General features: G+C 44.2%; 1 protein-coding gene across 1 annotated transcript in view; it reads right to left on the reverse strand.

The window, feature by feature from the left end:
* Positions 1 to 16,360, reverse strand: part of MMP20 (matrix metallopeptidase 20) — a 47,794-nt gene that overhangs the window by 17,077 nt on the left and 14,357 nt on the right. The window contains exons 6-8 of the mRNA XM_055304756.1: positions 14,628 to 14,769; positions 4,030 to 4,166; positions 2,720 to 2,876 (exon numbers count right to left, since the gene is read on the reverse strand). Of these exons, the coding sequence (XP_055160731.1) occupies positions 2,720 to 2,876; positions 4,030 to 4,166; positions 14,628 to 14,769 (436 nt within the window). The remainder of the gene's footprint in view (positions 1 to 2,719; positions 2,877 to 4,029; positions 4,167 to 14,627; positions 14,770 to 16,360) is intronic.

The raw sequence follows: 16,360 nt of genomic DNA on the forward strand, positions 1-16,360 counted from the left end.
CTCTACCAAAAAACTGCTAGAACTGATAAATGAATTCAGTAAGGTTGCAAGATAAAAAAAAAATCAGTGTATAGAAATGTGTTGCATTTCTATAAACCAATAATGAAGGAGCAGAAAGAGAAATTAAGGAACCCATACCATTTTCAATAGCACCAAAAGCAATAAGATACCTAGGAATCTACCTAACCAAGAAAGTGAAAGACCTTACTCTGAAAACTATAAAACACTGATAAAAGAAATTGAAGACACAAAGAAATGGAAAGACATTCCATGCTCATGGATTAGAAGAACAAATAATGTTAAAATGTCTATACTACCCAAAGGAATCTACATTAATGCAATCCCTACCCATATATCAACAGCAGTTTTTACAAAACTGGAACAAACAAATGGAAGCACAAAAGACCCAAAACTGACCTTGAAAAAAACAGCAGAGCTGGAGGTGTCATAATTCTGGACTTCAAGTTATATTATAAAGCTGTGATCACCAAACCAGAATGGTACTGGCACAAAAATGGACACGGATTGATAGAATAGAGTAGAAAACCCAGAAATGAATCCACAACTGTGTGTCAACTAACCTTCGACAAAGCAGGAAAGAATATCCAATGAAAAAAATCTCTTCAACCAATGGTGTTGGCAACACTGGACATCCACATGCAAAGAATGAAACGGACCACTTTCTTACAACATACACAAAAATAAATTCAAAATGAATGAAAGATCTAACTATGAGACAGGAAACCATCAAGGTCCTAGTGGAGAACACAGGCAGTAACCTTTTTGACATCAGCTGTAGCAACTTCTTATTAGATATATCTCCTGAGGCAAGGAAAATAAAAGCAAAAATAACTATTGGGACTTCATCAAAATTAAAAACTTCTACACAGAGAATTAAACAATCAACAAAACTAAAAGGTAACCTATGGAATAGGAGAAGATATTTGCAAACAACTGATAAAGGGTCGGTGTACAAAATATATAAAGAATTTATAAAACTCAATACCCCCAAAATGAACAATCCTATAAAAAATGGGCAGAAAACATGAAGAAACATTTTTCTAGAAAAGACATCCAGAAGCTCAGTAGACACATGAAGAGCTCATTATCACTCATCATCAGGGAAATGCAAATCAAAACCACAATGAGATCCCACCTCACACCTGTCAGATCGGCTAAAATTAACAAGACAGGAAACAACAAATATTGGAGAGGATGTAGACAAAGGAGAACCCTCTTACACTGTTGGCAGGAATGCAAACTGGTGCAGCCACTCTGGAAAACAGTCTGGAGGTTCCTCAGAAAGTTAAAAATAGAGCTACCCTCGATCCAGCAATTGTCCTACTGGGTATTTACCCAAAGGATACAAAAATACGAATTTGAAGGGGTACATGCACCCTGATGCTTATAGAAGCATTATCAACAATAGCTAAACTTTGGAGAGAGCCCAGATGTCCATTGGCAGATGAAAGGATAAAGAAGATGTATACAGAATGGAATATTAGCCATAAAAAAGAATGAAATCTTGCCATTTGCAATGACATGGATGGAACTAGAGAGTATTATGCCAAGTGAAATAAACAAATATCATATGATTTCATTCATATGTAGAATTTAAGAAACAAATAAGCAAAGGGAAAAAAAAAAAAAGAAAAGAGAGACAAATCCAGAAACAGACTCTGAACTACAGAGAACACACTGATGACCACCAGAGGGGAGGTGGTGGGGGGATGGGAGAAACAGATGGGAATGAAGGAGTGCGTCGGTCAGGATGAGCACCAGGTGATGTATGGAAGTGTTGAGTCACAACATTCTAGACCTGAAACTAATATAGCACTGTATGTTATCTCACTGGAATTTAATAAAAATTCTAATAAAAGCTTAAATAAGTCACATAAAATAAAATGAAAACTCTTAGACCAAAGTTGGGTACTTTCCTGCTTCCAACCAGATCCTATCATGGACCTAAAGTATTTTGCATAGTCAAATACTTAGAATCTGTTTTGTTTTTGCCTCTCTCTGAAGTTCCAATGAACAAACACCATGGACGTTAGAGCTGGGAGTAGGGGGGAGGTGTGCAGAGGCAGAGCCTGCCCACCCTTCACATAAGCCAGTTAAGGATAGGAACCCAGGAGGTGGGATGAGGTGAGCAGAGATTGGATGTCAGGGGGGACCTTACTCAGGTCTGCAAGATGGGCAGGGCAACTGTGTATGATCCACTTCATGTAAGAAGAGTCTTCATGTGCTGGGTCAGATAAAAGGACTTTGCAATAAGGGCTTTACCTTTCGGCAGAGCTCTCCTTCAAAGATCCCCACAGTCATAACCACATCCTTTCTGCACGAAATCACAGAGTATTTTGGGATGCATTGGTACCCACATAACAGCGAGTCAGTTCTGTGCTCAGGCAATCCCTGTGGCTAGCATGTATTTGGGGATGCTGCATTCACTCTATTAGGCTACTGGGGTCCAGTTAATAAGTGCATGAAAGGCTAGGGTGTTTCATGTGCCAGAGAACAAACAATGGGATTATTGAATGAATGTTTCACTTATTTAGGTGGTTTCATGTCTTAGAGACCATGTCCACTGTGGGTAAAAGGCACCCCAGGAGCCAAGAGGAGCCAGTGGGTCAATAGCAAACTTGCTTTGCATTCTTTCCTGCAAAACGATTTTTCCTTCTTTTTGAATACATCTGGACTATCAAAAGGAGAAAAGCCATACCTGTAGTATTCATCTCCCACAAAGAAAAGGGTCTTCTGCACATCCTTGAGATAGACGGCAGCATCTATTCGCTGCACATACCTTGGGAAGCCAAAGTCATAAATAGTTCGAGGAGGACCTTGCATTTGGAATCCTCTTGTTATCCAGTAGTGGGGCCTGAAAACAAAAATTAAAGTTTATAAAAACTCTGTACCACTTAATGATGCACTTCATTCATGAGAATTTCTAAGCAGGATCACAAGTGGCAGTACTTTATGGGACATTTGCCATGGCTATAGCCCAATATATAAGCTTTTATTCAATTAAAACTACTCTGGAGGCAAAAATCTCTAGTGATGCCTTAGGAAAACAATAATTTTGATACCATTGTGTCTTAATTTAACACATTAATTTTTTTCAAGATACTTCTCATGTGTATAACCTCATTTCAGTCTCATGAAAGAGAAGCAGCTCATGACACACAAATGCTATGATTCTTTTTTTTTTACAGATTTTATTTGTTTATTCATGAGAGAGAGAGAGAGAGAGAGAAAGAGGGAGAGAGAAAGAGGCAGAGACACAGGCAGAAGGAGAAGCAGGCTCCATGCCAGGAGCCCGATGTGGGACTCGATCCCGGGACTCCAGGATCACGCCCTGGGCTGAAGGCAGGCACTTATCCGCTGGGTCACTCAGGGATCCCCAAATGCTATGATTCTTAAACTGGGACTAGCCTGGGACCTTCATCCCTCAGCATCAAGAAAAATAAGCTGAAATTGACAATTACTACTTATTGGATCACGTCCATTGGTTAGCCACTGTCACATCTGTGAGGTTGACATTACTACAATCACTTCTCACAGGAGGAAAGGAAGGCTCAGGTGTTAGAGAACTCTCCACAATCACTCTAATAGTAAAGGGCTGGAGCCAGAGACTGACACTGCGCCCACCTCCTGACGTCACACGTGTCTTTCTACTCCCCGCTGTTTCCCAGCAGGACAGAGCAGCAAGGGCTTTGTTCTGCTTACTTGGGGCTCTCAGTAGGGGACGCCATGCCACTCTGAGGGGCGGGGACAGCTTTGTAGCCCCCTGGGCACTGTGACTCACCACAGAGCCTCTCTAGGGTAAAGCGTTGGCTCTGAGAGCATTTGAGAGCCATTGTCATTCCTGCCGTTGTTATAGTACAGCAGAGTGATATTTCATGCCCATCCGGAGGAGGAGTGATGGGAGCACGCTCAGTGATCCCGGACCACATGCTGACAGTACGAGATGTTCCAAACCCGAACTGGGCACTACACCCTGCTATTCCTTTCCTCTGGGGATCAGTAGGGTACCTTTGAAGAAGTACGCAGTGCCCCTCTCAGCCACTTCGTAAGCTGCGTCCACGTTGGACATAAGCTGGGGAAAGGAGCTGGTAATGGTGCTGGGCCGGATCCCTGCCATCAGGTGAACCTGCCGGCGCCAGAAAATCCTGTTGGGCAATCCACAAAAGACAGCACGGTCAAGAGGTGATTCAGATCTTGGACCGACTGGACTTGGACCGACGTATTCTACAAGCCACACTCCAGGGGCCATATCTAAATGCCTCTTGCCTTTGCTTGCTTTTAAGGGTAATACATCATTTTTTGACCCTAGTTAACAGTTCTTTCCCCTTTTTGTTCTTCTGGCACATCTGCAATCCCCTTTCCTTCATCTCCTTAAGGATGTTCAAAACATGGAAAGATATAGCAAGGCGATAACACTGGTGTTTTACACATGTAAGCTGTGCACCTTCCATTTCCAAGTATCCCTGGATACAGATGCCCTTTTCCTGTTCTGATCTTTTAAAAACTAAAATCTCACAAAGATAAAATGATCCTGGTGGACATTATGAATATTATAATTGAATCAAAACTGTAGTTGGGATATGTAAATTATTCCCAATAAAGCCAGCAAGAGCATTACCGATGATCAATTATATTGCCTAAATGCTTATCTACCAAGGTGCTTATGTCCTTGAAATCGATGGCTAGTTAACAGAAAATCTGATACACACAAACTAACTCAAGTTTTAGGCTCTCGTCCATCCATTCACCCAAAATTATGTCCATAAAACTGTGGCAGCATCACAAGGCTATTGGGCTGAAACACTCAATGTAAATGTGGTCCAGTTTGAATTTTGAAAGTGAAAATCATTTTTATAAAATATGAATAGTTTACTTGACTCTGTAGAAAGTAGAATATATACATAAAATTGTTTGTGGACAGGGAAACTATAATAAATTTTGACATTTAATTTCCTGGGTAGCTAGTGTAGGAACTCCAAAATCTTATGTTGCATTTTCCTGTTCAGTTAATTTAACAAATATTTATAGGGTGCTCTCAGCAAGGACTGCAGCAGATGTTGAGATGAGACGCAGAACAAGACCCAGGCCCTGCCCTCAGGGAGCTTACAGTCTGAGAGTGCAGACAGGACTACACTGAGGAAGCAGCTAGGACTACAGAGCTACAGAGGCAAGTTGAGGATGCGAACACAGAGCGTACCCCACAGGAGGGAGACTCCACTGCTGTCAGGGATTGGGTGACAGTGTCCCAGGTGAGGCTGTGTCAGCTGATGATGAATTTAGAAGAGCTGTATTGAGAGAGATGTGTCTTCATGTTTCCTAAAGCACATTGTGCTTTAGAAGGTGTAGGCGTGAGTTCTAACTCTGACTGGCATCTCTAAAATCAGGCTTATCATCCCTTAGATGCAAATAATGATACCTAGCCTGTCTCATGAGGTCATTCTGAGGACCCAAGGAGAGATGCATAGGAAAGTGATTAATCCATGAAGTGCCATAGTTTCAGTGGACCATACTGTCCATTTGAAACATGATTATTTACGTAGGCCTTACCCACCTGCTAACTGGGCACCCACCATACATGATACACAGGGTGGCAGGTGTCTGTGTTGGGCATGCTGCCTCGCCCCATGCCCTACACATCACAGCCTTCTTTAGAATGTTTATATTAACAGATGAAACACAGGCTCAGGGAAGCTGGTGGGCCCAAACATCGTCTGGTGGTTAGGGGCAGACAGAGCCGGCTTGGACCCCACCTGTCTCCATGTTCATCTTCACCTGATCTCATCTACTTGTTCAACCCCAGCCTTGTGATCTCTGATTTCCTGTGTTCACAACTTGACCAACCATCCAGTCAGATCTAGGCTTTTCTGAAGGTGCGAGGGACCACCTTCCCCTTTCTCTCTGCCACCACGACATGAGCACAGGTTTGGAGAACCCAGCAGATCTGGGTAATGAAAACAGATAAACGCTTCATGTTCATAGCCTTTCATCTGGTTTTTGGTAATAATGGATTAATTGGGAACCTGATGAGAAATCCAAAAAAGCAAGTGTTTTTCACTTAATTCAGTATATGACTCTGAAATGCTTACTAGGTTCACGCCACTGTGCTGTGTTGACCCAGGCACTGAGGCGCATTTTGGGGGATTGCAGCGGCATGCATGAAGTGAGGAAGGCAGGCAGAGGAGGCTCTATCTGAACCACATCTCTGATGAGGTACAGCAGACTTCCTGCCCCTTTCTCCTTGGGCCCCTAAAGCGGGGAACTATTTTTCTTTCATTTTTCATTTAAAAACCAACAGGTGGCTCTAGTCAAACTTCAGCCCTATGTTTCATTGGGCTTAACTAAGAGCACTGACATCCTGACGACCCGGTAGGAGAGGTGGTAAAATGTAATTAAGAGTGCTGCAAACTGAAAAGTATGCTTTTGGAAACTTTCACATGTAGTAGAATCTAAAATTCCTTCCTAAACAAACCTTGATTTAAGACATTGCAGGAATTATGAGGATTCAGTGGAAGTAGAGTGGTCCTTCTAAACCAAGAGTGATTTTATGGCCCTGGAGACACTTGGCAATGTTTGGTGACTGTTTTGCTTATCTTCCAATGGGTGGAGAACAGGGATGCCAATAAAACATGCCCCAGTGTGTGGGACAACCCAATCCAACACAGACTTAAAATATTAGCAATGCCAAAGTTAAGGAGCCCTGGTTTAAATAGTGTTATTATAACGTATATAATTAAAATGTATTATTATAACGTATTATAATGTATAACCATGAACATTAGGTAGAAATAAATACTATCCATCACTTATGTAAAGTAACACAAATTCCATAAGAATCTGTACTTATGAAAATTTTCAGTACCTAATGGTCGGTAACAAAACACCAGAACATACACCCAGAGGATTTACCAATTTGGAGCTATAGATTACAATAATAAATTAAAATTGACCAAAAAACCCAAGTATAGTAACCTAATGCATCTGTAAATGGATTAAAAGAAAAACAATCTGAACTTATTGGAAGAGAGCAGCTGCAGGGCATGTTGGAACTGGTTGTGGAAATAGGTTTATCGATAGACTTTATAGATATAGATAGCCTATAATCTGATCTTTGGTAAGGAGGAAAAAACAATGGTGTTCATTGATAATAGGGATCTGCTGATTATATATTTAGTTGTTCTGTTGCTGTCTGTGCTCCCAGGAGCCAATACTGTGCCTGGATATAGTCAGGGCTCTATAAATATTTGTTGGCTCAATGAATGGGCACCAGGGAGTGAAAGCAACTCATTAGATCACCAATTTTCATGTTCGCTGAGATTTTCATTCCTCTTTCCCAAAGAATAGCAGCTAACTCAAGGTTGAGATTAGTTCACTTGTGGCCTTCACCCCGGGGGAGGGCCATGGATTATCTGTGTTTCTGTCCTCTGGCTTACATGGTGCCTGGTACACCTGGGAACGTGACTTGCACTTGCTTCTTCCTGTGTCATGTGTAGTGCTCACCTCTCTTCCCTGCCATCTACGTAAGGAGCCTTTCACCTCCTTCTTGCTGGACCGTCAGGGTGATTCAGCTTGAGCTGAGTGGGGATCTTCATGCATCATCATCTTTAGCCCTTTACTCTCCTTGATCTGTTCTCTCTCATCCCGATCCTGGTTTCAGGGGGAAGAAGGGTTTCTCTTCTTTTTGTTTTTGATGCTTGCAGTGCAATTGCTCTGCTGGGAGCTTGAAACCTGGTTTTATCATTGAATGTGTGACCTCGGGTGAGTCACTCAATTTTTGAGACTCAATTTCCTTCTGTCAAATAAAAGTGAGAATACTAATAACATGTGTTCTCATACTTTAAAGGATTAATTGCGATAATACATATGAAAGTGTCTTATAAGCTCTTGACTACTCTTACAATAATTTATGTATCTTGTAAAAAGACATGTTTCACTCTACAAATGTATTTATTGGTGACTGCCAAAACTTAAAGTCTATCAGTGGAGCTGGGTTTCTTTCTGAATTTGCCTCTCTGACATATTTTTGTCACTGGAAACTCTGAGGTACAAAGGGTCATGTCCTTGGCTGACATGCCACTCATTTTGGGAGATTTCACTAACCAGGGCTGCTTATGTCAGAATGCTTTAGAGGCCAAGAAATCAGTTATCATTCATCTCATGGAGCCCTAGAAAAACACAGCTTATGAAATTAAAATCCCAAGTGTAGGCAGTGCTTAAAAATAGTGAAAGCCAGGCAGCCCCGGTGGCCTAGCGATTTAGTACCACCTTCAGCCCTGGGTGTGATCCTGGAGACCTGGGATCAAGTCCCACGTCAGGCTCCCTGCATAGAGCCTGCTTCTCCCTCTGCCTGTCTCTGCCTCTCTCCCTCTGTCTGTCATGAATAAATAAATAAAATCTTTAAAATAAAAAAAATAGTGAAAGCCATGCATAGTGCCCCTAACTTGTTAATCACGCCAGAGGAGGCTGTGGGGATCCCTATTTATTAGCCATAACCTGTGAGCTGTAAAGCCATAACCCCCAACCCTAGCCGGGAGGAGGGAGCTCAGAAGAGACAACGATGAGTCAGGTATTGTACCGCACCTTCTGCCTATTTGTCTGAATTCTTAATATATAACCCAGACTCAGTCTGAGCCAATACAGTGCTGCTTGTTGACTTTTTGTGACTCAATCTTACAGCCAGAAGAGACGTCCCCAGGGAGACTGACGGAGGACGAGGTCCCCTCAGTTGTGTGGGCTTCACTCCTGCCCGTGGACCCTGCAAAATGCCAGATTCCAAAAGTTCTGTCCGCAGTAGGGGTTACTGATTTGCTGTCTCTCCATCCCCCGGTGCCATGCATTTCTGTGTCTCCACTGGTCCCTTGTCCTGTCTTCTCCAGGTCCAGGTATTTTCCAGTTCTGAAAAGTCCTTGTTGGACCTTGCTGCCTGCTGTAGCTCTGATCTGAACCCCCCTTCTCCTTGTTACAACACAACTGTCGGGTGAATGGTCTATACAGACCATTTATTCCCTCCCACTCCCTACCTTTTGCTCTTTGGCTCCTCAGGACCTGGATTCCTCCCTCAGTGCTCCTCTGACATGACACACGTACGTCGTCATGGCCAGTCTGTCCCTTTGCTTCAGTCCACCGGATGGTCCCAGCATCCTTTCCCACTATTGATTACTTTGAAGATTCATTTATTTATGTGAGATAGAGCATGCATGAGCAGGAGGAGGGGCAGAGAGAGAGGGAGGAAATCCCAAGCAGCCTCCACATGGAGCACTGACCCAACACAGGGCTCAATCCCACAACCCTGAGATCACTACCTGAGCCAAAATCAAGAGTCAGATGCTGAATGGACTAAGCCACCCAGGATTCCTTGCACTATTGGTCATTTTGGAAAAAATAGCTTCTTTTCTTTGATTTATGTGAGGCCCCATTGAGGGATTCTGTCTCCGATGTCAAGTGGGTTAAAATTCCAGATGGAGAAATGACACTGTGGATGAAATGAGCAAGTGAAGAAAGCTGAGCACAGCACACAGCACATTGTAAGTGATCATGAAATACCAGCTCTTACTACTAGAGCTCATTTTCAGATCTTTACCTGCCTCCTCCATGTGAGAAGTTGTGCAACCTATGAAGCCTCCAGCTGTGAGTACTCCCCTGAGCTCTGGCTGCTTCTACAGGACCTGTTAGAATCATCATTGTCTTGAATGCAGCACGTCTAACAGTGAGTTTTTGTGTGTGCCCAGAAAATCTCCTTGATTTTCCTATCCATCTTTGACTCTTCTTTTGCAGTGTTTCCTGCACTGAATGAGCCTTCAAGTCCTGCTGGCAGCTCCTTCAGGCCCCTCTTCATCCTTGTCTTCCTCTCCTACCTGCATAGCCTTAAAGATGCTCTCCTTTGCTGGCTAATCTAAGATGTATAACATCTTTCAAAATGTGACTGTTAGTGACTGACAGGTATTTTGAGAATAAAACAGAACGTGGACCAGCCTATCCAACAGTTTCAAGACACCACAATGATCTAAGAACTGTCTTCTCCTTGTGGCTATTTGCCTGACTGGCAGATGAGGGCCTGGAGCACCTGCTTTCCCCACAAACTCAAATGCATACCAGTCAGAAAGTTTGAGTTCATGCAAGTCAGAAAGCACTGCTTCTCTTAGGAGTTCCAGTGCAAGTTCAGGTGTTCTGAGTGACCCGACCGGCTCTAGACTAGGAGCCAGAAGACCCTCAGGAGGGGGCTCTGCTGGGCTGAGATGGATGGGGTGCAGCTTTCCTGTCTCCAACACAAGGATTTGGACAATCAGGCTTGATACTACTTCCTTCTGCAAAATGCTTTTACACTTCTGAGGTCTATTGCTGATTGTGATAATCTTGATTTTATGGGTAAAATTAAATTAGGTAAAACCCATGATGATCTGAGCAGGGCAACCACAGTTTTGGGGTGAGGAGGCCTGGGCGCTGGCCAGTCACCCTGTGGCCGCAGGGCCCAGCTTCGGCCCTCCCAGCTCCATGTCCTTGGACAAGGTGCTTCTCCTTTCAGCATCTTGTGAAAAGGTGGCAGTAATTCCGACCTCATGGGGCTCTTGTGAAGTGTGAAAACAGTGTTTATCACAGGAAGTACCCACTCAAGGAAACCCCTGTGATATCAGAGCACCTTGGTCCTAATAGGGGACGGGGGTGTGCATGTGGCAGACCCAGGGCTGAAAGGAGAGCTCTCCTCACTCCCTGCCTCTGGCTCCTCCTCCTCTGGAACTGCCTGCCCTACTGCACTCCAGGCCACAGACAGGTCAGAGGCCACCGGGCTGACTGAACACAGGTCCCTGTGCCGGCAGCCTTGCTCCCTCCCTCCCCCTACTCCTCCTCTGACCTCTCATTTCTCAAGGTCCCCTGAACCTGGCCTCCCTTCCTATTGTTACCATCCTCACCATCTGCAGCCATGACCCGGTCAAATAGCCAGTAGCCTTTGCTAAATGCTCATAGTTTGATACTAGAGGGTTTTTAAACATTTTTTGCTTTTTAAAGAAAACAGTCATAATTATACATAAGGGCATAGTATCTTTGACATCATGGTTTCCTTTGCATCTCTTACAACCGCCGATATTTACCACAAGAGTAAGCTCTGTGCTATAGGGCAGCCCACATCTCACTTCTTCATTGCCGAACCAGTGCTCCCTGCCCTGTCTGGGCTGACTATCAGCTGACACCACCACCCCTCAATGAGGCTCCTGCACACCAGGCTCCATCTGCTCTGTGCCCTGCCTATGGTTCCTGGGTCAATGCCTACCAATTCTGTTCTGTTTTACTTTTTGGTAACAATAGAAAGAAAGTCAATAATCAATAAGTCTCAATAAAAATCATTAAAAAATAATAAAAAATATTTCAAGTTGTTTCTAAGCCTTAATCCACTGTACAGATTTTCCGATTCTCATTCCTTAATGTAGCGTCTGCTGTTTGAGTGCTCACTGTGTGTTTGGCACATTATTTGCTGGGGGCCTCCGCTCAGCAAGAAAAAAGGCTAGAATTTAAACCAACTCAGGCTCAGGCTAAAACCTGGGTTCTGAGCTCTACTCTAATCTATTTCTGAGAAGTGGATGCCCAACCACTGTTGAAGATTTCCTAATTTTCAAAAATTAGAAACAATTTACAGGCTTAAAAGTACAGCATTGGTTGAATATGTGATGATGTATCTGCTCATATATACAATGAAGATGACAAAAAAAAAACCTCACCGACATGGAAAAATGAGATATTGCTGAGTGAAAAGAGTTTACAAATCAGCATATCTAATTAAAATCCCATCTTTGTGCATATCCCTGATCCCCTCCTGTACTTAGACTATCTCTTTCTATACAGAAAAAAATCTGGAGGGAAATGCATATCTAAAAATGTGATTACTCTGTTATGGGCTGAACATCTGTGTCTCTACCAGATTCATAAATTGAAGCCTAACGCCCAGGGAGATGGGATGGTGATAGTCAGACAGGAGCAGTGGGGTAGCCAGGGTTATCTGAAGCCCTGCTGGGGGATCCCTGGTCTGATGTGATTAGTACCCTTATAAGGAGAGACATCAGAGAGCTCACCCCCTCTACCCACAACGGGGAGACAAAAAAGTCCTGTGAGCACACGGGATCATGGCAGTGTTTTTGAATGTCTCACTCCCTTATGTAACTGAGGTGTGCAAAGACAGGGTGAGTACTGGTCCTTTAGATCTCCAGCCACTACAGTAGTGCTTGGCCCTCCAGTTGGGCTCAATAACCACTCTTCCAATGAAGAAAAGGGATAGTCTTTCCTCCTTTATCAAACAGTTGACCATAAAGTTCAGGGTCCACTTCTGGGTTCTCTATTTTGTTCCATTGATCTATGTGTCTGTTTTTGTGCCAGTACCACACTGTCTTGATGACCACAGCTTTGTAGTACAACCTGAAATCTGGCATTGTGATGCCCCCAGATATGGTTTTCTTTTTTAAAATTCCCCTGGCTATTCGGGGTCTTTCTGATTCCACACAAATCTTAAAATAATTTGTTCCAACTCTCTCAAGAAAGTCCATGGTATTTTGATAGGAATTGCATTAAACGTGTAAATTGCCCTGGGTAACATTGACATTTTCACAATATTAATTCTGCCAATCCATGAGCATGGAATATTTTTCCATCTCTTTGTGTCTTCCTCAATTTCTTTCAGAAGTGTTCTCTAGTTTTTAGGGTGTAGATCCTTTACCTCTTTGGTTAGGTTTATTCTTAGGTATCTTATGCTTTTGGGTGCAATTGTAAATGGGATTGACTCCTTAATTTCTCTTGAAGAAAAGGGATAAAAAGCATTCAGCCATGCTATTCCTGAGCTACCTCTGACTATTCTCCTGTGAACGAATTCTGTCCCCAGTAAAAGGAGGACTGGGGATGAGTGTTGGTAGGTCTTTTCCTCCAAGAAGAGAAGTGATCACAGCCATCAGTGTCATGGACACGGCCCTAATGCTCCCTGGGAGCCCAGAGTGCCAGGAGAAAAGGGGCTATCGGATGTCGATGCATGAGATTTCCAACCATCTGCATATTTGACCTTAATCATTATCTCATCCCACTAATTGTACTTTATCTAGCTATGACTGGTAAATCTGCCCAATTTGGCTTTCACACATGACCTATGACCTAAAATGAATGATTTGCCGTAATGCTTCCATTCCAGCACTTGAACAAAACCTTAGAACATGAAACTTAAAATTTAATTCTCCTTCACCCTTGTGTGAATTTTCCAACCTCCTTGGAGTTTTTCCAATGACTACTCACCACCTCTCACCATTTATCAGTCATTCAAAAAAAATAACATTGTTGTCAATTAGACATACTTCAACTAGGAAATGTATCACCAAAAACCATTTCTTGTCTTCGAATGAAAACTTCAACATTAATTTCAAACCTGAAAGGCTTAATCAAATTATATTTCTGTTCTTTCCTTATTACACTCATCTTGAATTTATTTCTATTTAATTTCCCTGAATGATGTCATGACAGTAAAAATACTAATAAAGATCAACCAGTACTCCCGCCGATCAACTCACACAGCTGTAAACACAGCTATTCATACAGTATTGTCATTAAAGATCCTAGCTTTCTCAACATTATGAATTACTCAATATCGTATGCCATTAAATTTATTTATTTTTTAATTAAAAATTTTTTTAGATAGGTAGAGTGCATGAGCTGGGGGAGGGGCAGAGAGAAGCTCAAGCAGACTCCCTGCTGAATGCAGAGCCCAACTTGGGGCTCAATCCCAGGACCCTGAGATCACAACCTGAGCCAAAACCAAGAGGTAGACGCTTAACCAACTACACCACCCAGGTACCCCTCCTATGCCATTATGTTTAAATACCAACTTCACCTTGCCATCCTTTATAACTCACAGAACTACTAAAACTTCCACTAATCATCCCAAAAGAAACGTTCCTAAAATGACAGTATTAGGTGCTCAAACCTCAGGGTATTCTTCAGGGGCTGTACAGGATAGCCAACACCTATCAATATTCCTCCCTCCCCTGTGCTGACAGCTCATTGGGTTGAAAAGTCAAGGGACCTTGAGAAAGAGGGATTTCAGCAGAGCAGTGGCTTTGAAATTAGCTACCCATCTATGCATCCCTCTGACCATCCATCCATCCATCCATCTGTCCGTCCATCTATCTATCCAATCCCTATTACCTAATATTTATTGAGTATATACTGTGTACTCTTACTAGGGATACAGTGATGAACAAGACAGACAGCCATCAGATAAGCCTGGGCTGGTGTAACTCAGCCACTTAGTGAAACTGTTACCTCAGGAAAGCACCTGAGATTCTCATTGTTCTCATTGAGCTTCTATCTGCATCCGTAAATTGGGGATTCTAATCTCTCCTTTGTATTTAGAATAAGTACTTGATGTGTATGGAAAAATACTGTGTCCATTGCCAAGAGCATGGTAGCTGCCCCACAAATAGTGGTTTGGCAGTTCTGTGTCTCCGCAGAGATCCCTGCCTCCCACTCTACTACCCACACGACGGTGTTTCTGCATGCTCCTCACACGTGGCAGCAGCAAGGACCTCTAGAGGGATGTGAAGGGCTGAGGCTTGGGAAGACTTAGTGCCTCATCTTAGGCTTACCGGTCTCTGAAGAGCAGGAGCTCCTTTCCCAGCATCGTCACAGCATCAAAGGATGAGCTGGAGTCACAGAGGTCGGGGATGGATGGACTTTGGGGCGGTGCGTGGGGCACGGTGGGCTTTCCCAGTTGTGTTTTCCGGGGTCCTAGGATTCAAAGTGACTTGGTCAACATGGTATCAGGACTCTTAGAGTCTGTCCACTGCTCTAGAGACCCCCTTGGACTGCATGAGACAGGCGGTAAGGTGCATGGCTGTCCATGGCAGGCAGACTCATGTTCAAATCCAGCTTTGCTAGTCCTGCAGTTGTACCATAAGCAGGAACATCACCCAGCCTCTGCAAGCCTCTGTTTCTTCCTTTGTGAAATGGGAGGGGGCCAGGACAGTCCCTGCCTCAGGGGGCTTTGGTGAGAAATCACATCTGTGAAGCACTCAGTAGAGTGCTTGGCATGTAGTAAATGTTTAAAAAAAATGGGATCCATTATTTTGTTACCACACATAGCTTCCTTGACACCTGCAAGTGCTCTAAATTAAAGATTTTTTAAGAAGTTGCCACTGATTATTCCTTAGTAATTGAATTCTTTGTTCTCAATAACTTCCTTGTGTATTTCGTATCATTTTCATCTATTTCTGGGCATCCTGGACTGATCAGCCTTTTATCAGGTGCCCAGGAAACCCTGAGTGAGTTCTTGGGCCAGGAGGTACACTGCAGGCACCTGTTATTAAAGGCACCCCCTGCTGGATCCTTCTGTAGAGCAGCCAGGCCCTGGGAGAGCTGCCAGTGAGTTGTCATCCTAGTCCGTGCTCCTGAGGACTATCTGCTGTCTACAGAACACTGCTGGTGCTGCCTGAGCCATTGGCCCCGGCAGGTCCCTGCTCTGGAGCAGAGTACATCTGTGGTGACCAGGAGTGAGGGGCAGGGAGGAAGGGAGGAACAGGGAAGGGCCAGGGGTGTGAGTGAGAGTTGGAGAAGAGCCGGGGTGCAGAAGGCTCAGCAATGGGGCGAGGGTCTGGAAGGTGGTCAGCGCAGAAATGGGCTGCCAGTCTTTGAACATTTACTATGTGCCAAGTCGTCTACGAAGGGTCAGAGGCAGCAGGGTGGCCAGGGGTGAGTGATGTGCACGCTCCCTGGTGATACAGAAGCACATCGGTGCACTTCGTTCACCTGTGCAAAAGTGGCCACATCAAAATATGTGCTTCAGCCCCTGGCCCCATGACGGTGACCATCAGACGCTGGAGATGGTGGGAGCAGACGGATCTACGGGGGCAGGCAAACATTTGGGCTCAGTCCTTCTCGGTGGAGCCAGGGATTGCTTTCCTTGGAGTCGAGCCCTCGGTATCTGAGCCAGGTTCCCACAATGGAGACACTCAGGCAGGAGGACCCAACCCGCGGCGGCCCACGCCCGCGGCCCTGAGGTGGGCAGAGTTGGCTGAATAGTTCTTTGGATGAGATTTGTCTCCTGCTGGAGGCGCACTCTGCAGAAGGGCGTGCTCCATGCTGCACCGATGCTGCACCGCCAGGCGCGCAGGGACTGACCGGACGCCAGAGCCTCCATCAGGCGAAGGCAGAGGAGCCATTCCCCGACCTCAGGAGAAGGTCCATTTCCTAGAGTTGTCTGCCTTTTATCCGTGAAAGCAAAAGTGTCAAGATCTAGGAGTGCTCCAAGATCCCCTCTCAGCCAGGACTTATGGGTCTGTCAGGGTGCTAAGGAAGGCAGGATACAGAGCTCCCAATAATC

The sequence above is a fragment of the Nyctereutes procyonoides genome, unplaced genomic scaffold (genome assembly GCF_905146905.1).
Source record: "Nyctereutes procyonoides isolate TBG_1078 unplaced genomic scaffold, NYPRO_anot_genome, whole genome shotgun sequence".
In the NCBI taxonomy this organism is placed as follows: Eukaryota; Metazoa; Chordata; class Mammalia; order Carnivora; family Canidae; genus Nyctereutes; species Nyctereutes procyonoides.